We start from the raw sequence: 21,490 nt of genomic DNA on the forward strand, positions 1-21,490 counted from the left end.
GCTCTTAACACATCCCTTACCACCACTACCTCGGAGACCACAACCGGAACAACTTCAGCCGGCCCGACGAGCGTTAGTAGCTATTATATCGTTGTACAACCCACGTCTGAACCACAGGCAGTCAGATCAAGACAGCGCCGTGATGTCCAATACGTTGGATTTAAAGATGCCTACGCGTACGCTGTGAGCGAGGCGGAGGCATCCCTCGTAACAGTCATGTCTGATGATACTTTATCCTACAATTCAGCAATCGTATCAACTGATTTTTTCGGCTTTTTGACTTTATCAGACACTGCGACTCCAGCTTTGTGGGTGTTTAATACTGATACCACGCTTCGTATTCAAATATCGTCAGGTTTTTGCACTCAAGTTGATAGTCGGATCAAGACGTATGATTCCTTTTGGGGAGAATGCAGCACTAGACTCGTTCTGTCTATCAGCAGTCTACCATCGGCAAACGCAACATCCAGCCAGGTGGAAGATATACCTACTACTTCTAGCAGCTCCTCTTCTATAGATGTTCCAACCACGTCAACAATCGTAACGACCACATCCGACGTTAGCACAACTTCGCCCACTTCTGAAAGCTCTATGAGTACTCCAACGAGCAGTGCGACTTGTACTGCTGCAGGACAGACCTGCTACGGTTGCGAAGCTGCGACATGTGTATGCAGCGAGCCGCCTGCCAAGCGCAGCCTCGGAATCTTCTCCCTCCACAGCCGTCAAGATGAGCTTTCTTGCGTGGTTGATGGTTGCCACTGCGTATGGGATTCTGGTAACCAGGACTATGTTTGTGGTGATTTCAATATCTGCGTTGATCCCTGCTCGGGACCTCTCTCTAACGGACAGTACTGCTCTTCTTGTGATGATCCGGCTGGCTGCACCTGCAAGGATGGTACCTGCTCCGCCATCAGTGAGTGCTCTATCGACGGCGACACATGTTCAAGCTGCAGTACTGGTGACTGCGCTTGCAAAAATGGCACATGCATGACTACTCAATGTGACAACATTTTCTCAGGCAGCATCCCCTGCTTCGATTGTGATGGTTTTGATCACTGTGTTTGTTACGATGGAGGTTGTACACCAGACTCATGTTACTGCGATTTTGAGCCGCAATTTGAGAAGGGTTGGGTTTGTGGCACTGTCAACAGGTGTGTAGAAACAACAAGTACAAGCTCTACTACAGCGACTGAGACAACATCGATATCAACCACCTTATCTACACCCGCTATTGCTACCTGCGTCAATCAGGCAATAGTGAACGATGAAGAAGGCAAGCAGTGGCAAATTTTCTGCAATCAGGGCAACCGATATGGTGGCAACGGTGGTGATTACTTGGTGGAGGCTGGCGGCACGATGACAGACTGCATAACACTCTGCAATGAAACACCGAACTGCAATGGGGTGTCTCTCCAGCATCCTACAGACACGTTTTTGGGTGCTTGTTGGTACATAACCACGGATTTGCAGCTTGAGATTGTGGGACCGGATCCTGCTGGATGCGACACAGCTATTCAAATATCAGGTCCAAATGCAAGAGAGCAAGTCCCTGTTCAAGGCCAAATTTCATCGTCGATTACGAAAACTGCGTCAGAGACTACCACGTCGGTATCAGCAAGTGAGACTCCAACCACAAATACATGTGCTGAATACCTAATGCCCAATATTGGTGACATAGTGCAAAGTTCAAGTGGTGCAATATTTGACAAAGTCTACACCAGCTGCGGTTACTCCCAGAACAATCTTGCCTGGGGGCCAGGCTCGAGCTACGACGTTTCAACATCGACTCTAGAAGATGCTATTGCTGATTGTGCACAAGTCACGCTCAACTGGAATGCCTGGTCATTCGAAATCTATTTCTATGTTGAGACGAACACGTATATGTGTGGGCAATTCGGCCATCAAGACATTCTTGGTGCTCAATGGTATGACTACTATGATCCAAATGTCCTTGAAGTGTTCGCGTACAACCTAAGACAAAGTCCAACGACCACATCCGCTATCGATAACGGAACCACTACAACCACCAGCGCCAGCTCAAGTTCAACAACAGCTTCGAATCTCTGTGCTATGACGACTGCTGTCTCTGGACCAATGACTTTCTTACAAGCTCGAGCGGGATATTCTGAATACAATGCTGATTGGAACTGGGTTTCTGCAGTGGCTTACGGCCCTGAAGTTACTGACTGTGTAGCAATTCAGCAATGTGCTGATTATACCACTGGCAACGGCTACCAAGCATTCCGTGTATTCTACATCACGAATCCCGACTATAGCGACAATCCATGGCATTGCGACGTGGGATACTCCAACTACGACTCCACCGAGTACACGTACAATAGTGACCTCGGTCAATTTTATATGTACAATTCTATCAGCATGGCTACAACCACGACATCTGCTACAGGCACAACAAGCACTGACAGCTGTGCCACCCCTACAGCTTGCTCAAACTCACCTCTTGGCGACATCTTGTCATTGTACGACAGCAACAAGTTTACCAATTTCTATACTGGCTGTGGCAATTCAATTGCTGGTGGTTTCCAAGCGCTCCCCGCGGTTTTTGTAGTTAACTGGCCAGCTCCAGATTATGCTGGCTGGACCTTTGACCAAGCTGTGGCTAGATGTGCTCAGTTTGCCGTGGATAACCCTGCTACTATTGTCGAATTCTGGGAAGACGTAGACTCTTACTGGTGGTGTGCAGGAGTCAACGGGATTATACCTGATTCTAGCGTTTTCGTCTGTGATCCGACTGTGAAGAACGTCTGGGGCTTTGCTATTGAGGGATATACTGGCAGCTCCATGACTGATGCCCTGACGTCTACAGAAACAGCTACAAGTACCACAAGTACCAGCAGTACTGCAACACCAACTTGTACCGCGACGCCAAGCCCATTACAGCATCAGGTTCTATCGAACGGGACTGTGTACAATAACTTTTACGCCAGTTGCGGTACATCATTGCAAGGAAACACTCCAGGCGGTTTAGGATGGCTTCCACGGCAGATGTCAGTCAACTGGCCCGCTCCAGACTATGCTGGGTGGACCTTTGATGAAGCGGTCGCTAGGTGTGCACAAGGGTCAGCAGATATGGGCTCGACTATGTTTGAGTTCTACTACGGCACCGATCTTAATTGGTACTGCATCTCGGTCAACGATCTGCCCGGCAATCCGAGTTCCTTCTATCCTGATCCTGAGGTGTTAGAGATCTGGGGATTTGCCCTCGATGTGCCTACAGACTCGTGCAATCCTCTCGTTGAAGTACGATGTGATAGCTGTGGCACCGGAGGCTCTTGTTACTGCAGCACTGATGGTGTTTGCCGCGAGACACCTTGCCCAGACTGCACCTTCAACGACGATGGAACCGCTATGGTATGTCCTGCGGATTGTGGAACTAGTTCTCCGGTCGTTGTTGAGAAAAGACAAGGTCTTAGTGATGTGATTGCAGTGAACGAAAGCACTCTCTCCATCCTGCCACATCGTCCGCATGCGGGTTCTTCCGAACCACTCACGGTCAGTCGAGCAGGCAGCAAATCCTACCATGAGAACGGTACTCAAGCTTTTGCAAGAGATCTCGATTCTCACCGCCACTTTGTTGACGATGATCGTGCCCGGCGCGACTTTGGCAGGCGTTCTGCCCGGAGAAGAGACGCAATTGGTATGATGCAAAGGCAAGATCTTGTCGACCCATTGGTAGACGCTTGGAACTATCTCCTCTGGACATCACCTTTGACAGTTCGACGGACTTCAAGTGGGGTCGTATCTACAACAGTCGCAGCAACTTTCACCTTGGACGTCTTTCAGGGAGGCTCAACTTCATGGCCATCGCTAACATCCACTCCAGTCCTCGCAACCGTGGCTACTGAACCAGCGTGTATCCCAGCTACTTTCATCTCACCTGTTCCATCGCTTGCCAAGCGCGATGTTGTGTCCGGCACACCCGGTGTCAAGCCTTTCGTAGAGCGACAAAGCACGACTGTCGTGGTTCGCTTGAGAGACAATTATCTTGCGATGACTAGTAATATGCCCACGATTACTCAACAAGCTGCACTCCTCCAAACTCCTGGCGGGACTGCCCCGTTAGCAATGGTCACCCAGACTATGAGTATTGAGTCAATTGGAGCAGGTGGTGTCCGGGGAAGTCAGTCTGTGGTCGTGATCAGTCCTACAACGGCGGGTGCAGCTATAGGACTATCTGCAAGCAATATACCAGGCACTAACGGCAACACATATTCTGGAGCGGGTGGTGACAGCAATGACAGTGACGACAATGAATCCGGCAATGGTGGAGGTGGAGGCGGCGGGGGCGGCGGGGGCGGCGGCTCAACTGACGACAAGAACGGTGTGGAGGCTCTTACAAAGCACCAACGAGTAATCAACGTGCCCTTTACACAAGCCAGTTATGTCACCGCTCTTTACATACCGACGATCGCGGCGGTTGTCATCAAAATCTTGTTCGAAACAATGGTCGCGTCTATCAAAATGATGGAACCATTTGAGCGATTGCACCGCATCCAAGGATCCACTGCAGAGGGCTCAATGTTCTCACAATACTTGTCAAGTGCGTTCTCTGGCGATGTCGTCCGCTCTGTCGTGGCTGGACGCTGGCTTCCACTTTGGTCGATATTGATCTACTTCCTGATTACTGTTGGAGCACCACTCTCCTCCGCCTCAATGTCTGTTCAACCGATGGACAGATGCTACTTGAATGAAGGCTGGTACAATTGTGATCCAGCATGGATCGTGGATATTCGGTTTATCCGTGTATTAGAGGCACTGCTTGCTGTATGCATAGCGCTTACGTTAGCGATCGTCTGGTCAAGCTGGAGATATCACGCTGGTGTTGCGTCAAATCCAAGCTCCATCGCTGCTATCGCCGTGCATCTCAACTACGAGCCTTTACGACAAGATCTTCTGGCTGTTGATGGGGACGCCGATGAAGATGAGCTCGCGAAGTCCCTGTCCGACTATCACTTCTGGCTGGTGCCTCACTCCCAAACACCAACGTCGTATAGATACGGTTTCTATCATGCTCCCGCATCTACAGTGCCTGACGTTGGTCCGCTCGACAAAGTCTTCGCCAATGCTGATATGCGATATAGAGCGATTAAACCTGAAATATCTCACCACAAGATGATCAAAGTACACGACGCGATTCACATGATTACTATCCTGGTACTCCTTGCTCTTCTTATCACTTACAGAGCAGACATGAACGACGATGCATTTAACCGTTTCTTTACCAATTCAAACTCAATGTGGCCAAAGTTCATCATAGTCGGCTTGGCTACTGTTCTAGACATGCAGTGGAAAGACCTGGAACGCAAAGTCAGAATCATAGAACCATACCGACGTCTCTGGAACGGCAACGCACGACCCGAGAACACGATTTTGTGTGCCCTCAATGGAACCTGCTGGTCAAACGCGCCCAGGTGCATGCGAGGCTTAATCAGCTATCCCAACATGTGGTTCGAATTCCTAATTGGCATGGTCGCAGTTCTCAGCGATATCAACATCATCGCCGTAAGCGGTGTTCTCATGACCTTCTCACAAACCAAGGAAGCATACGAGTTCTCCAGCATGACCGCCCTAGTGATCACTTCAGGAATGAGTCTCGTAATCCTCATCGTCGTCTTCTGGTGGCGCCAGCAGCCTGGCGTCGCCAATCTCCCTCGTCAACCCGAGACAGTCGGCACCGTACTCAGTTATCTCGCTGGCAGTCGCATGGCCCACGATTTCAGCAACATGGCGCTAGAGAGTCTCACCCAAGAAGAGCGAGATGAAATCATCATCAGCAAGGGCATGCGCTACAAATTCAGCAAGGCCCGAGGCGACGATGGCAAAGAGAGATATACTGTTGATTACGACGATCCGCATCTCGGAGGACATTGCGAAAGGACGGATGAGGACAGTCTTGAAGGTGAATGGAGCGAGAGATTTGGCACAAAACTAGATCTGGAGAAGCCAGGTGCTGCCAAATTGAGTGGGAGCACGTAAGTTACCTAAGCGGCGCCGACTGCTGTTCGGGCATCGCTGAATACCTGTGGGACGACAAAACCAAGTCTCTCTTTTTCCTTTTTTTGGATTATGTTTTGAAAAGATTACAATTTCATGTTAGCGAAGGCGCTTGGGAGGAGTTCATAGATCGTATACCCCTACTAGTACTATGTATTACTTGCTGTAAGCATCTATGTATATGTGCTGAAGATACAGATAGATATTAGAGATAATTTACTACGTGTATACTAATTACCATTGAACCAGCTACCTTCTGACGTTGCAGTAACTGTCCGAATGCATGGGATCCGGAGGTGCAATTTTAGAGGTAGTGGCACAACGTGTATGCACGTATATTGTGTTGGTATTCACCTGAAAACTGGTCGTTCTTGGGGTGAAATTTGTTCAGTGAGTGGAATACAAGTAGCTGGAAGTGGTGTTCACAAATCGAATAATTATTTGAATTGAATTCTTTCCCTCTTCCTGTCCATTCAATGGCCCCACGCCGTACACCTATGTATGCCGCGTGAATATTTCTGGGATTTCGTTTTCGTGAGAAAGCCAAATACAATATAGGTACAGTATGTGAAATTTTTGCACTTATCCAACAGCCTGCTGCGGCTCGCTCCTCGTTCTCGATAATTTGCAGTCTGAAAGTTGCTTTTGGCCATCCAGTGTTCACATCTTCAAAGGCTGAGTAGCGGTATACCACTTATAACTCATATCGCTCCTGCTCGATTTCGTAGTTGAACCGACCTCACTTGGTGCTGGTTTTGGTGCAGGCAATCCTGCAGGTTCAGCGAACGGCATCGGCCTAGGTGCGAATGCAGAATTTGCTTCAATCATGGGCCTGTAGTAAGGCATAGAATGTTGATGTTGCACAGTGCCATGATTTTGACATGAATGATGTCCTCCGCAGCCTGTTGTTGGTGGTGGAGTTGAGTAGATGACAATGGGCTGAATGTGCGGCATTGGCGGTGCTGCATAATGGTCACTGTAGGCGCGGGAGTGATACCTGTCTCTGTCTCTTTCGCGTTCTCGCTCTCTATGGCTGCGCTCGCTACGATTGGACTTGTAATAGCTGATCTCGTCGTCATATACAGATTGGGGACGCCTCGACCGACGAGTTTTTAGTTCGTCTTCGACCTCATACTGCGGCTTATCGGGTCTTGAGGTCTCGTACCGCCTTGACCTCACGGAAGGAGCTGCTCTTGTATGCCTTGAGCCTACTGGGGAGGCACTTCGCTGTGATTGTACATCTTCCGGCAAGAGTCCCGGACGTGGTATCTCCTCGTCCGCCTCTTCGAAAGTATCTGTCTGGGATCTGTGCTTGCTCTTGCTTGAGACTGGTGCTGAAGGGACTCGACTTCGGGTCCGTCTTGGCTTTTCTTCGAAGACAGGAGGTGGAGGTGGAGAGATATATGAGGATGCGAGCACTAATTGATCAATAGGTTGCTTCTTAACAGGCTCTTTGAAATCTGGTCTGCCAGTAATATAGGCCAATGGTCCTCGAAGAATGCCGACAGGGTCTGCAGGCTTTCTTGGTGATGCTTTTCGTGGCTTTGGTGGAAGTTTGACCCATCCTTCGTTCGAGACGACAATAGGCATGATGATAGCTTGAATTGATTAAGAGGTAAGATGAGTCTGTTCGAGTCAGTATCCAAAGCAGATCGCAGAAGTGAAGATCCAAGGACATGGGCAGGCTCGTCCCGGTCGTGGTAACCCAGCCACCCATTTCTCTGTTCGAGGTGGCTGGACATGGTGCGATTGAAAACAAATAAGATTATTGAAGAGCTTCAAGCAATCGAACAGGTCTGTAAACATACCCATCCTGCTTGCTGTCGCCGACAGTCTACGACTGAAGCATTCGTGAATCAGATTTCCTGAATGTTGTGCTTGAAGCGATGGTTTCCTAGTCGTTCTTGTTTGGCAGCGCATCCTAGACAACTGCCGCTGCCTCGCCCTTACTTTGGTCTGCCACATTACTTCTTGCTATGAGGTAGTGGCCTCCATAGTCACGCAACGGTGAGAGAGAACTGGTGCACAAGCAGCAGCAGCAGCGGGACATTGTCGACGCTGCATCTCAAACGAAGCACTTCTCTATCATCATTTTCATCTGGATATAATGCTGCCTGGCTGCAGTTTTTTAGGATCATCTTCGGCAACTCTCAAGGTGTCCGTTGTCCTTCGATTTCCTGCCACCGAATTATGAAGTTGCTTCCTCTACTTCACTGTCAGCACATCAGACCATGCGACAGAGCATGGGCATGCCTCTAGCATTCCAGCTCGCTGGCTGAGTCTGTCAGTATACGTGCAGAACGACTGAGCCATGGAGCTACTGACCTCAAAGCAAAGCAGGTGAACATACCACAATCAGATAAGTCCTTGGTAACCAAAAGCTCATCGTTCTTCATACTGTATCGGCTGTGCTGGGTATCAAATGCTGGCAGGGTCCTGGCCAAGTATCTGGCTAGCACCCCCTGATGACTTCTAAGGAAAGTCGCCGACCACTCAGCCAGCTTTCGAATCCCTTTGTCCTGCGAACTGCAAGAAACATCCGTCTCGGCCTTGTGCCAGCATGAATCTACTTTCCTGCTGCTGGACTTGGCAATGGCCGTGAGGAACTCAGCGATCGCTGCGAGAGCAGTATTGAACCAGACGTCAATCATGTCTACGCATCTATGTCACGAAAGACTCGATCGTGTCCAAGCAACAGCAGACAAAGCACTATACTCTGCATACTTTTCATAGCAGCCTCGCTGTCTATGCTGCTAGAAAACCTTTGTTTTGTGAATAGCCGACCTATTAACAATGCTAGCAACAACATACCTCGAAATAGAACGTCGAGGCTGGTCGCTCAGAATCCTGTACGAGACAGATGCGCATCATTGCCCGTCACTTTGAGTGCTTCTGCTGACCCTGCGACTTATATTGCATATATTCTTTGACAAGCATTACGCATAAACACCAGAATGTCACATTCGTACTCACACCACAGTAGGCCTCAATCTTTCAGAGCATTGACGCCTGTTAATGCTGAAATTGACGACCAGATACGAAGGCAAAGAGCAGAGTTATTCGCATTTGCTGATCTGTTCCCCGCTGACCGATCCAGCACCTTGAACTGGACAGGTTTCACGTCCACATCATCCGATTTGACTCGCTATACAGCTCAAGTTATCCTTTGTGCCAAAAGACGTGATCTGCTCCACCTTTTGAAAGGTGCCTTTCCAATCCGACACGTCAAAACGCATTATTTGTATGCGTAGCACGCAATTCCGGTTCGCCAGACCACTGTTGGCACTCTGGAAGTCATCTCCAACTCACTTGTTCGCATTGCAATCATGAGACATTCTAATGACAGACATAGACACCATAAACTGGAAAGCATGTCAGAAGCCATGACGCGGTGCCGAAAATTGTATGAACGTACATGTCGTCGATATAAAGCGTGGACACAGCAGTCTACGATGCGAATCGGTAAGCTGGTTCGACCACGTCGAAGCGAAGGCCAAGTGGAGGGGAGCGAACATTCTAAAAGAGAATATTGGCAAAGACTACCTAGGCCTCGGTCGAGGCTATGGATGACTACGTTGGCGAGTGATGTGCGAACCACAAGCGAGACCGGTTCCGAGGATGGTACTTCAGCGGACAGGGGTGGAAACCGATACAAGTTGAGAACTTCCGTGATCAAATGAGACAAAGTATGGATGCTACCTGATACAGAATATCTGCCCTTAGCATCGATCATGTTCGCGATACGGTTGTCTTCGTCTCCTCCTGCAGAGCTCATGTCTGCGCATTACTTACGGTGAATTGTTCTTGCCCAGTCAATAAACCTGTCCCTAAACTCAAAACGTAAATACGGGCAGATTTGTCTCTGTTTTGACGAATGATAAGGCCCGAAGTCGCTCAATATGCTGAGGCAGCCGATTGTGTTCGCTCCTCAGTACTGTTCTGGCTCTGAGCATTTTCTTGTCACCGTTCGGCATCGCCACAGTACTATGAGCGATTACCGTTCAGGCTCGTCATTGCCTCTATGGAGGAGTTTCTACGACCATTCCTGCCATCTTAACACAACAGAGAAACATGCAGCGTTACATGATCAATTCTTCAGACCCGGTCGAGTCTTTGCTGTTGTGTGGTCGTCACTATTGCAGAGTGCGAACGCCGCGGGTGGTCTTGCTTTGCGTGCTTTCGATGACGAACGTGCATATGGACAAGTACATCGAATGATCTCCGTCGCAAACAGTGATGGCAAGTGTTACTGCACATCTTTCTCAACGTACTTGGGGCGTGGCCTAAGAATGTCAGGAATGACAGCTGAAGACATCAACAATCACGTCGTCTTGTATGCTGGCGATGTCGCGAGGCTGTATCGTGGGGAATCAGTTCCTGCAGAGGCTCCAATACAGGTCAATCTTGCTCAAGGGCAGACACTTCACAAGGCCAGCAGGCTTTATCTTGCGAGGCTGTACGTCGTGGATTGGCGCTCTCAAGTAATGGATATCGGAACGATAGCGGACGAGGATGTTGAGAGGCTGGAGCTTCTTGTCAAGCAAAAGGCCAAGACCATGAGCGAATTTACTGCCAGTATTGTCAGAACTGCCACGAGCCAACGTCAGGAGTAATCGATCACATACATGTTTGTGTGCTGCAGTTTTGGGTTGTTACAGCCGAGGCTCATCTGAGAACGAGAAGAGGTTCCTACCCTTCTGTTCCGAGTCTTGCTTCACAATACCGCCCCTACCGATAGGCTCTTTCGAGAAGCTTGCCAACTGCTGCAATGTGGCTTCATTGCCGTGATTGGCAAGGAATCGGTGACCATTACTCTTCAGCCGTCCAACGACATGTCCTCGTAGCGGGTTGTTCGTTCGATCGAACTCAACAGTATATGTCTCAACCACAGCTTCACCTTCCACAGTAGCATCGACTTTTGGTACAGCAATATCAGTAATCACAGCTGGAAGTGGCTCTCTAATAGGATAAGCTGACTCTCGTGGTGACCTCGACAAAATAACCGCGTATTGATAAGTCGCGACACCTCCATTAGCAAGAACAAGGCCGGTCCTCCTCTCGCCCTTACGCAGCTCCCTCGTCATGGCTGTCAGAGCGTGCATGGAGTAATTGTTGCCTGCTCCCCCGAAAGACGTTAGTCCTCCAAGTAGTGTGATGGGCTTTTCTGGGTTTGTGATCGATAGACCTAGATGGTTGCAAGCAAGTTTCGGCACGATAGGAAAGCAGCTGTAGAAATCGTAGCAGTCGATATCATCCTTGCTTAGACCTGAGACCTGTAAAGCAGCGTCGATGGAACGAGATATTGACGGGCTGGAATGGTAGTCTGGTCGTTCCCAAACTATACCGATATCAGTACCAGAATTGCGACACGCATCATACTCACAATCGTAACTGTCCCTCGTCCCTGCTCCACCAAGAGGATAAACCCATTTACTCTCAGGCACCCCCAACTCCCTCGCAGTCTCTGTAGACGTCAGTATCACAGCTCCCGCAAGATTGATCGTGTTGAACGCATTCATCAGCAGCGGATCTAGCCACCCATTAGCCATCCACACACATCTCAAAGCACTAGTGTAGTAAATGACACCACTCACAAGGAAAACAAATCATCCGATTCCTCCCCGTCACCCTCCCAATCCCCTCCTCCGTCTCCGCCATCTTCCCGTAACTCCACGCATACTCACACCCACTCGCGACCCTCGCAAATTCCCCGTACAACCTTGCTGACTCGGCGTTGTTCTCAGCAATACTCTGTCCACGATATGCGCGAAACCCGTTCTCGAAGAGCGGGTAGATGTGGATCGGGGCGCCGATCTGATAAATTCGGCCGAGGCCTCGAGTGTTGTCAGCGGCCCAGCTTGCGCCGATTAGGGCGTTGAGAGAGGTGGTGGTGGTCCTACCTTCGGGGAGTTGACGGTCTGTGGGGGAGAAGACGTCGTTGATGTTTGTGGAGAGTTTGGTCCAGGATGGCGGGGGGAGTTTGTTGGCTTTGGCGAAGGAGGTTACTGGGAGTAAGTATCAGTGGTTTGTGTATGATGGGGGAGAAGGTCGTACGGGATGCAAGTGCTTCCCCTCCAGCTAGTACTGCGATCTTGGATTGACCTAGTGATATTCGTTTGGCGGCTTCGTCAAAGATTCTCCCGGGCTGGTTACCGCCGTGGTCTGTGTATTCCTTATGAGACGGGTTAACGTCGAGCTTGGAGGCTAGAAGACCAGGAAGATCGGGGTAGGGCCATGTCCATGTTCGGACGATGCTGATGCTGTCGATGGCCGCCTGTATACTCGACTTGGATGCTGACCCAGTGTCGTCTAGAGCCTTATCAATGGCCTGGAGTATCAGGTCTAATGGTTCTTTAGCATCCTCAATTTTAGTAGAATGATTGACCACATCGCCGACACCTATTACGACAGGAACTAATTTCGACATTCTCAACAGCCTAACCCAGCTTCTATAAAATACTGAGTTTCAACATTGTTTAGCCCAATACCTCAGACAAGCATGACTTATGGACGAAGAACGATTCGGCAAAGCATTCACTGAGACTCAACCGAGGCTTGCACCACTCGCCAAGAAAACGCGTATAGGACGCGACAATGCTTAATCACGCTTGACTGTGTTGAGCCTGATATCCTGTTCGAACAAAAAATAAACCAACCATTCGAACGCCTCGCTAAGATGGTTAAGAAAAGTTCAAACTCGGAGCAAAAATTCGACACTGGAAGAGCGTTAATCACCTTTGCATCTCTTGTTGCACTCTTGGTGGCACACGTTGCCAAGCACGTTGTACTTCCTCTCTCTTTGCACGAATCTCGTCCCATGCCTTCGCGTGTTCTGGTGTGCCTTTCGGGAGACCTTGGCTCTGGACTTGTAATAACAGACTCTCAACTTCCATATTCCCGCATATGGCCCACCAAAGGGCGTTCTGCCACTTATCTCTGACCATGTAAGCAGCTGTCCTGGCGCTTTTCGCAGCCTGTTTGTCCTGTACTCCACCACGGAAGAATCGGTCTTGAATCAAAGCCAGAGCAATACTAGAGATCTGGTGGTTCTTCGTGTCACGCCCGAGATACATTGCTGTAGAAAGTACAGACTTTACTTGTAGAGTTGTGGAATCAGCTGGCATGGCAGCAAGAAGGACGTTGTAAGCTGACCGAATGTTAGCCGGAGAATTGGGCGTCATATGAGAGGATATTGTGGCGAACAAAGTCTGCAGATGATGATGCTGAGGATGTGAAAGGCTGCGTATGATGTTGGCTACATTCATCGCCGCTAATAGCTGTAATTGGAGGAGGATAGTGTCTTTTCTATTTGCCTGCTGATGTTTCTGGTTAGGTGTCTGATCTGATCGTTGTTTGGGTTGTAGAGCCAGGTCAGGAGATTGGAAGTGCTTGACGGCTGCGCCGAGATTGCCATTTGCCTGATATATGCATCCCTTCAGGTAGTCGATAAGCGCTTTGTATTCTTGGGGCACCTGTTTGGTCCGTGCTAAATGTCCTTCCAATGCTTTCAGTGCTTTTGGGCAATCGTCGAGCGGTCCTTGTGCATAAGATAGTAGCGCCACCTCGGACTGGAAATGGGCTGCTAAGAGGTGGCTACGATTCCTGAATTCGTTGTCCTTGATAGTGATAGGTTTGGGAGGCTTCGTGCCGTTTTCACTGTTTGGGGGGTTGGGTATTTCATCGTTTGGAATTCTGTAGCCTTCTCGCATGTAAGCTCTGGCCTTATCATGGAAAGCCTGACTTGCTAATGTCCAACAAATAGAATTGACAAGATAGCCCACACCTTCAAGCTCGAGTTTACCCATCCATGTGAGAGCGATGTAATACTTGCCATCAACTTCCTGTACTAAACCACAGTCTTGGGTAGCGACACCTCGTAGCGAGGTGGGGTTGATGCGTAACCAGAGCAGTTCGTCTTTAGCCCAATGTGGGTTCCTCTGAACAGCATCCGAGATGGTTTTCGCCATGTTCTTTCTTCTCTGCAACAAGTCCTCAGTAGTGGTCTTTCCGTTTTGTAGCGAGCAGACAACATCTAGTAGATCCATCATGCTGGAAACTTGAGGGTGAGTCGCAATCTCTGGATTCAGCTGCAGACTTCGTGCCTTCGCAAGTGCACTTTGAGCGTGGGTAACACTTTCTTGTGCTGTATCATTCAGGTGTACTAAAGACTCAAGTAGGGCCGCGAAAGCATAAACTGTATGGTCGTTGTTCTGCCTGGCGATGTGCTGAATCCTTTCCAGTTGATGTACCGCGTCGTGCAAATTCGAAGCAGCTGATAATTCGAGATCAAAGAAAGCAGCTTGAAATCTGAAGGAGTATTCCCAAGCGCTGTGACGATATGTTTCGATGTCCTGAATCATAGCCTGCAGATCTCTCATTGCAGCTTTTGGTTTCGAACGAAACAACACCTTGGCAAGGAGGAGCTGCATGGCATACTTCAGGTCAACAAGATTCATTCTACCACATAGATCGATTGATCTACTTAAAGTGGTTTCAGCCACATCGAGGTTATCAGTCTCGTCGTAAAGAGCTTGTGCATATTTTAGAGACACTTGTGCCTCTCTCAAAGGAGAGAGTTTGAAATTCTTTAGTGTGGTCTCCATGCACGCAAGCGCGGTTGCCACAATGCTGTAGTAATCTTCCGTCCTTTCATCCATACATCGCGACGCTTCAAGATACTCATCTGCAAGCGATAGCAGTACTGATGGATACTGCGCTGAAGGGATTTCAGGAGCTGATTCTGTCCATGGTTTTTGTGCACTGGATTGACGAGGTGTGTTCGTTTTGGTCTGCTGAAGAATAGAAGATTCGGGCATGGCTTGCCTCGGAGGCACACGGACAACAGGAATTGAATGAACTGGTGAAGGTCTTGGATGTGGTTGAGCAGGATTGGAAGGCATGCGATTGTGGTGATATACAACAGGAGTCGCAATGGCTGGAGCGGCTACTTGTTGCTGTTGGATTTGTCGGACTGGTGAAGGTGGAACGACCACTTGAGGCTGCCGTTGACTTTGGTACTGTTGTGGCTGGTGGTAATATTGGTTGGAGGCAGTATAACCCGAATTCTCTTGTGGATACAGTTGATTATTCTGCAAGAGAGACGCCTGGTTGTAGTACGGTCCCTGGTCAAAGCCAGGATTGTTAGCAAACTGCGGTTGTGGCAGTTGTGAAGGGTAGTTGTTCGCTGGTTGCGACGGAGATTGATTGAGGAGATGTGGATTGAATGACTGCCGTTGTGGCACGACGACCTGCACCTGGTTCTGAGGATGGACATTTCCAGTGTAAGGTTGCACATATTGTTGCGTATAGTCGTAGCCATATAGCTCGTTGGGCGGAAAGTGCCCATACTGGTAAGGCATCTCGGCAGGCAGTCACGTCCCTCAGTGCCTACCCGTCGACGCGTCTTCAAGCAATTCACTGACGCGTCAAATTTGTGGTAAGAAATGGGGGAACCTCTCAAAAGTTTGCTGTATCCTGTGTCTTGTGTGGCACAGTGCGAACGTTCGCCATTGGTGATCCCTCACGGGGCGTTGGCCTTCTCGACTGCTTCTAGATTTATTGCTCATCGCCGTTGACCATCATACTTGTCTTCACTCGATCTCATCATGATAGATAAACGGGCACCGAGTCAGGGAGGGTGCTCAAGATCTACAAGAACGATCGCATGTCATCTTGAAACCACGGTCTTAGCGCGATGGGTGAGGTTAATGGAGCGGCATTGCAGAAGAACTCACTCCAAGGACGATTGTACGGAAAATTGCCTTGTTCGATATGCGACATGGTTTAGATACGGCCATTTCTTCACGAAAAACCATCGTTAGAGAACAGACTCGACCGTGGGAAAAGGTTGATTGCTTCAGGTTCATGTGGAAACGCACTGAGACACTGTGGTCCACTTGAGCTTTTCTGACCGAAATGTTCACCACCATGCCATTCCCCAGACAACCAGCTAAGCAGCAACAATGAGCTTACACTTTTCAGGCTATAGTACGACAACAATACTGAGCACTATCATTGCTGGTCTCGCTGGTTCTCTACTGATAAGAAACATGTCACGCCTGCTAGGCAAAGCACGTATGACCTTCTACCACGGCAAGAATTCTATAAGCATACGGACCAATGATGGCAAGGACACCACATTAGCAGCACTTTGCAAAGACGTGTTACCACCCTGTCGATTGAACCCGTTTTTATTTAATGGTGACCTGCAGACCATGTGGACCGTGTTGAAGTCGCAAGCCGTACCTATCTACTACAAGAGACGACTCTTTGAGCAGCAAGATCCATGTTATCCTGGAACCTTTGCTCTCGATTTTGTGGTCAAGCCTTACGAAGGGAGTGACGAGATCGGCCTTCCGAGAACAACTTATTTTAGTGAAGAGGAGTTTAAAGGAATAGCTTCAACCGACAGCAGACCTATGCTCGTTGCTCTACATGGCCTAAGTGGTGGGTCATATGAACTGTACCTCCGTCATGTCCTCGCCCCACTAGTGACTGAGAAAGGCGGCTGGGAGGCTTGTGTCGTCAACGCTAGAGGATGTGCTAACTCCAAGATTACAACCCCCGTGCTCTTCAATGCTCGAGCAACGTGGGACGTTCGACAGGCCGTCAAATGGCTGCGAGAAACATTCCCAAACCGTCCACTGTACGGCGTTGGCTTCTCGTTAGGAGCAAATATCCTGACGAACTATCTCGGAGAGGAAGGCGCAGATTGTCAGCTGACAGCAGCCGTAGCACTGTCCTGTCCATGGTCTTTGGACGTTAGCAACCTAGCCCTGCAGAGCACGTGGTTAGGCAGAGAGGTATATTCCCGGGCGATGGGTACCAACCTCAAGAGGCTGTATCGTATCCACAAGGACTCCATCTTGAAGAACTCTGCTATCGACCCAGCAGAAGTCGAAAGGGTCCGATACCTGTTCGAGTTTGATCGTGCTATCCAATGCCCAAGCTGGGGTTATCCAACAGAACAGGCGTATTACCGAGATGCATCCTCCACAGACTCGATACTTGCAATTCGAATCCCGTTTCTAGCAATCAGCGCTGAGGACGATCCTATCGTGGCAAACGGAGCAATTCCTCGTGGGGAATTTATGCAAACACCATACGGTGTGCTCTGCACGACAAGTCTGGGTGGTCACCTAAGCTGGTTCGAACTGGGTGGTGGTAGATGGATGGCTAGAGCGACCGAAGCCTTTTTCCAGAAGATAGCCAGAGAGGTCGATTTCGACCATTATTCGAGATCTCATCCTTTGCCAGAAGGCGAAATCAGGAGATTCAAGCGGGAGCCATTAAGACCTTGGTTTGATCCGATGCGCAGAAAGATGCATATAGAGGACGTATCGTGATCGTGTAGAGTTGTGCTGAATAGATGTAACCATAGCATAGATCTTTCTTCACGTCACAAAAGACACACTCTTCCTCTTCGGTTTCTTATCTTGATTCTGCTGCTCTTTCAATGGGCTCTCCTTGTCAGCTTCGCTTCTTCTCCTCTTGCCTCTCTGATCGTTCTTTATGTCTTGCTTGACCTTTTCGATTTTCCCTTGCCGTTTCTGCTCTTTCTTCTCCGCCTCTTTACGTCTGGCCTCTCTAATCTCCTCCATCTGTCGTTCTTTCTGGACCTTGCCTTCAATCTGACCCTCCTTCTCAGCATTAACCATGGCAAGAATGGTCATCATGCTTTCGGTGTCGTCAACAAAGACCTTGTTCTTCTTCTTGCCTGTTCCACCAGCCTTTTGAACAGTTTTGGCATTCGCAGGAACAATGCTGTTCAGTACAGGCAAATTTAGTTGTTTTTCGGAATATTCAGGTTTCTTCTTTTTGGGTTTCTGTGCCTGTGCGCCTGGTTTGGTCTTGACTTGCTTGCTCATTTTCGGTGGTAGTTTGCCGGGCTTTTTTGATTTGGATGGACCTGCTGTCGCTGATTTGCGCGCCAGCCTGCGGGCAGGTTTAACTGGTGCCATTATGGTCGCTACACTAATCCTCGACCACTACAATAACTTGAATGTGATGGTTAGTATCGTAGACGAGCAGTAAGATCTCGAGTCATGGCAAGAGAATTGACGGCAGTCGCGACCAGAATATTTATCTTCAGGCACTCACATTCAGGCAGGAGTCGGCTCGGAGCACATGCCCCATCGTGCCGTCGCGCTTGATGACGCGCATGAAGCCAAAAAATGTGGGGATCCGTTCAGGAACGGTCATGCACGAGAGCAAAGCTTGAGTTGTTCGTGTGACTGATGAGCTCGCGGACCTATTCTTTTACCACGAAATACAGCCAATATGCCTCCTCCGTCCACTGTCCAGAATATAGCGCCTCCCGAAGCTTTGACCCCCATCGCGGCCCAGGGTTTTGCTTCAGGAGCTTTTCGTTTTGGCAGCATCTCGATTCTGTCCCATATCGCGCTCAGCAATCTCCATCCTGTCTATCGTGGCCTCACACCGCAGTTCAAGGTCTTTATACAACTATCTGCTATGACATTGGGCGGCTGTATATTTGCGGAGAAGAGAGTGAGCGAATACAACGATAATGTCAGAAGGAGGAACAGGGCATTGGAGAGGAGCGCGCGAGCGTGGAGTGAAGAGAGAGAATTAAGAGAGCGGATTGAAAAGGAGAGTGCCAGGGAGGCTCTGGTACAATCGAGCGAGGTCGGTGCTACGAAATGAGCTATAATATACTCCACATGATAGGGCATGAAGGTGCTGGATTGTTGGACTCTAGCGAACACAGGAGAGCTGTCTCAGCCTGTCAATACCCCGCCAACACCAGCCGATGGCACCAAGGAGTGTCGTGATCAATCAAAGTCCACAGGGCAAACCTGTCGGACACAACAGGGATACCTTCCTGATACTCCTCCAGCACGAATGCAAGCGCCCTCAATGGAGAGCTACAGTCATTATGCCCTTCTTGACAAGCTAGCAACATGTACTGTGAGTTCTTGGACGAGTGATGAGACATTGAATGTGGCAACCTCGAAATTGTCTCCACTAAGCCATGTCAGGGTGCTGTTTTGGTTGTGCATCGTCCAGCCGCTTATGATGTCCCCGGCAATACATTTAGGGGGTCCGAGGTGAGTCTGCGTGTCCTGATGAGGGAAATTAAGGAGATCAGAGAACAGTGTTCGTGTCCAAGTTTACGACTTCTGGGTGAACCTTCCTTTGAAAGAGATGCATCTCATCGCTCAGTCACTGGTACCCGTTCCTATCGAATTTTGCGAGGTCAAAGTCGAGGCAATGGAAGAGAGGCAGTGAAAGGTCGAAGCAGGAGTTCGGGGCGAGGCGCCTGTTTCAGGTTCGTCAGACAGAGACTACGTCAAAGCGCTCAAACAGGGCCTTCACGCACGGCTACAAAATAGATTTTTGGTAGTCTCAAGGAGGTAAAGCAGCGGGAAGCGTGTGCTCAACGCAAAGAACACAATAGAAGGTGAAAATCGTTGAGTTTAATATTCATCGTCCACTACTACACATGAAAACAGATGCAGGTGAATGCTCCCAATTTAGTAACCATTCCATATGACGTAGCTTAAGGAGCAAGTCTCTCGGGTGGTAACAGATCTTCGTGTCCTCGCAAGCACGAGCTCGAAACCTGTTTTCGGAGCAGCCTATCGAAATGTATATAGTATGAGAGAAAGGTAAGATATGGCAATGTAAAGAGATCTCTATGAATCCATAAAAAATATTGACACAATTTCCAATCCTCCTGGTACTCAGTTGTCAAAACCCACCTGTAATTTTCACCTCCTACAATCTACTGCATCCCGTCCCAGCATTTGATCAACATGAGCTCCCAAGAAGTATCCAAAAAACAATCTCAGGAAGTGGACAATTCCCAGTCAGGCGCATGGCAGACAACCAAGGAGACTGTATCGTCAGCGACCGCGAGTCTTGGAGGGGCATTTAATTTCTCGGGTGGACTCAATGCAAACGCGGGCACATATAACAAGAAGACGACTACGTCGAGTGCTGGTGGACAGAAGATGAGCAAGGCGGAGACTGATCAGGCGTACGAGGAACGTATGGCGGATGAGTATGCAAAGCGGGAGGGTGGTGCTTAGAAAGGCAACGAGTGAGTGTCAAGGGATGATAGCAATCTAGAATGAATACTTGTATAGATGGAGTGAGGGCGCGGCAAGCGAATGGTTCATACTGCATGAATTGAACTCTCATACTTTCTTACATCGAAAACCCTCCGCCTTTGTAAATGTCCTGATAAGAACTTGAGCTTGTGATAAGCAATTCCGAATGTTAAAGTGGACCATGTACTCGTGTTGCGGATCTGCTCTTGCAATCTTCACTTCTCTACCAGAGCCTGCACATACGTAAACATTCGTGTTCAGAATGACACCCAACATTGATCGTGCCCTCGAACTAATCGACGAGGCCCATGCTCAAGACCCCAGAAAGACAGAGTCAAACGAACCATACGAGCTACACTACGCGCAGCGCATGACACACTACCTCGACTTGCACACACCCGACGCATCTCCTCTCTTACGTACCGCCGTCCGAGCTCAGCATTTCCGCCGCTGGGAAGTCCCTCGCGACACATACCCCAAGACCAAGCCTGGCTACTTCGCCTGGCGCACCTTCCTGAAGAAAAGACAGGCACAACAGGTCAAGGAGATATGCCTACAATGTGACTTTACCGAAGATGAAGCCAGTAAAGTCGCGGCCTTGATCGCGAAAGAAGAGCTGAAGAAGGGCGAGGGTAGGGGAGATGCTGAGGCTCAGGTACTGGAGGACTGTGCCTGTCTGGTCTTTCTCGATGACCAGTTTGACCACTACGAGACAAAGTGGAAGGTAGAGCATGATAGCGAAGAGGACGCTGATAAGAAAATGGTTGCTATTTTGCAGAAGACGTGGGTCAAGATGGGAAAGAGGGGCCAGGAGCTTGCTTTGCAGCTTGATCTGAGTGAGAAGGCAAAGGAGCTTGTTGGTCAGGCACTTGCTCAGCAGCCTAGTCCTACGGCTCAGGAGAATGTCTGACGAAGGATAGCTATGGTGCAAGGTCTTCAGACCTGGTCTCGGACAATGCTTCTCACAAATGCTCAAATGAACGCCACCGTCGTGGCCCATCCATTGACGGAAGCTATTCTCACAACGGATTGAGACAGCTCAGCCGCAGAATCCACATACGATGCTCTCTCTCTGTCACTAGCTCGAGTCGCTTGCACAAAAGCCTAGCATGTGAAGCCTGCACACAACCCTCGAGGATCGATAGCTATCTGTGTTCAAGTCCTTAACGCGCCTAAGTAGTCATCCCAGTCTGAGCAAATTTCTCTTGTTGCCGAGTATAAAAACGGTCAGCAAGGAAGCGATTCGACTACAGTCTTGGTTGATGGTCGCACAATGTAGTACCACGGGCTCACGTCAGACCTATCCGACGAACTGCGATGCTAAGGGCTGTTTCTGGGCCTTGATGTCAGTCAGTCTTTCCAGCAGACACAATCTTGACTTCTCCAGCCAACATCGACTGGTA

General features: G+C 49.3%; 8 protein-coding genes across 8 annotated transcripts; 4 read left to right on the forward strand and 4 right to left on the reverse strand.

The window, feature by feature from the left end:
* Positions 1-1,069: 1,069 nt before the first annotated feature.
* Positions 1,070-5,997, forward strand: LTR64_005841 (uncharacterized protein; the record flags this gene model as incomplete). Its single annotated transcript, XM_064900179.1, has 2 exons — positions 1,070-1,151; positions 1,187-5,997. 2 exons carry the CDS (start codon positions 1,070-1,072, stop codon positions 5,995-5,997), a joined length of 4,893 nt encoding a protein of 1,630 aa, XP_064753491.1.
* A 678-nt stretch (positions 5,998-6,675) lies between these two features.
* LTR64_005842 (uncharacterized protein) lies at positions 6,676-7,605 on the reverse strand (the record flags this gene model as incomplete). The annotated part of the gene is made up of 1 exon (XM_064900180.1): positions 6,676-7,605. One exon carries the CDS (start codon positions 7,603-7,605, stop codon positions 6,676-6,678), a length of 930 nt encoding a protein of 309 aa, XP_064753492.1.
* A 3,062-nt stretch (positions 7,606-10,667) lies between these two features.
* LTR64_005843 (uncharacterized protein) lies at positions 10,668-12,442 on the reverse strand (the record flags this gene model as incomplete). Its single annotated transcript, XM_064900181.1, has 4 exons — positions 10,668-11,353; positions 11,399-11,545; positions 11,610-12,020; positions 12,070-12,442. The coding sequence occupies 4 exons, from the start codon at positions 12,440-12,442 to the stop codon at positions 10,668-10,670; spliced, it is 1,617 nt and encodes a 538-aa protein (XP_064753493.1).
* A 304-nt stretch (positions 12,443-12,746) lies between these two features.
* Positions 12,747-15,374, reverse strand: LTR64_005844 (uncharacterized protein; the record flags this gene model as incomplete). The annotated part of the gene is made up of 1 exon (XM_064900182.1): positions 12,747-15,374. One exon carries the CDS (start codon positions 15,372-15,374, stop codon positions 12,747-12,749), a length of 2,628 nt encoding a protein of 875 aa, XP_064753494.1.
* Positions 15,375-16,064: 690 nt separating this feature from the next.
* On the forward strand, positions 16,065-17,360 carry LTR64_005845 (uncharacterized protein; the record flags this gene model as incomplete). Its single annotated transcript, XM_064900183.1, has 1 exon — positions 16,065-17,360. One exon carries the CDS (start codon positions 16,065-16,067, stop codon positions 17,358-17,360), a length of 1,296 nt encoding a protein of 431 aa, XP_064753495.1.
* Positions 17,361-17,408: 48 nt separating this feature from the next.
* LOC1 (60S ribosomal subunit assembly/export protein) lies at positions 17,409-18,216 on the reverse strand (the record flags this gene model as incomplete). The annotated part of the gene is made up of 2 exons (XM_064900184.1): positions 17,409-18,002; positions 18,115-18,216. The coding sequence occupies 2 exons, from the start codon at positions 18,214-18,216 to the stop codon at positions 17,409-17,411; spliced, it is 696 nt and encodes a 231-aa protein (XP_064753496.1).
* Positions 18,217-19,790: 1,574 nt separating this feature from the next.
* On the forward strand, positions 19,791-20,066 carry LTR64_005847 (uncharacterized protein; the record flags this gene model as incomplete). Its single annotated transcript, XM_064900185.1, has 1 exon — positions 19,791-20,066. One exon carries the CDS (start codon positions 19,791-19,793, stop codon positions 20,064-20,066), a length of 276 nt encoding a protein of 91 aa, XP_064753497.1.
* A 283-nt stretch (positions 20,067-20,349) lies between these two features.
* LTR64_005848 (uncharacterized protein) lies at positions 20,350-20,997 on the forward strand (the record flags this gene model as incomplete). The annotated part of the gene is made up of 1 exon (XM_064900186.1): positions 20,350-20,997. One exon carries the CDS (start codon positions 20,350-20,352, stop codon positions 20,995-20,997), a length of 648 nt encoding a protein of 215 aa, XP_064753498.1.
* Between the last annotated feature and the right edge of the window lie 493 nt (positions 20,998-21,490).

Source organism: Lithohypha guttulata (assembly GCF_036872675.1).
Source record: "Lithohypha guttulata strain CCFEE 5908 chromosome Unknown scaffold_4, whole genome shotgun sequence".
Classification (NCBI taxonomy): Eukaryota; Fungi; Ascomycota; class Eurotiomycetes; order Chaetothyriales; family Trichomeriaceae; genus Lithohypha; species Lithohypha guttulata.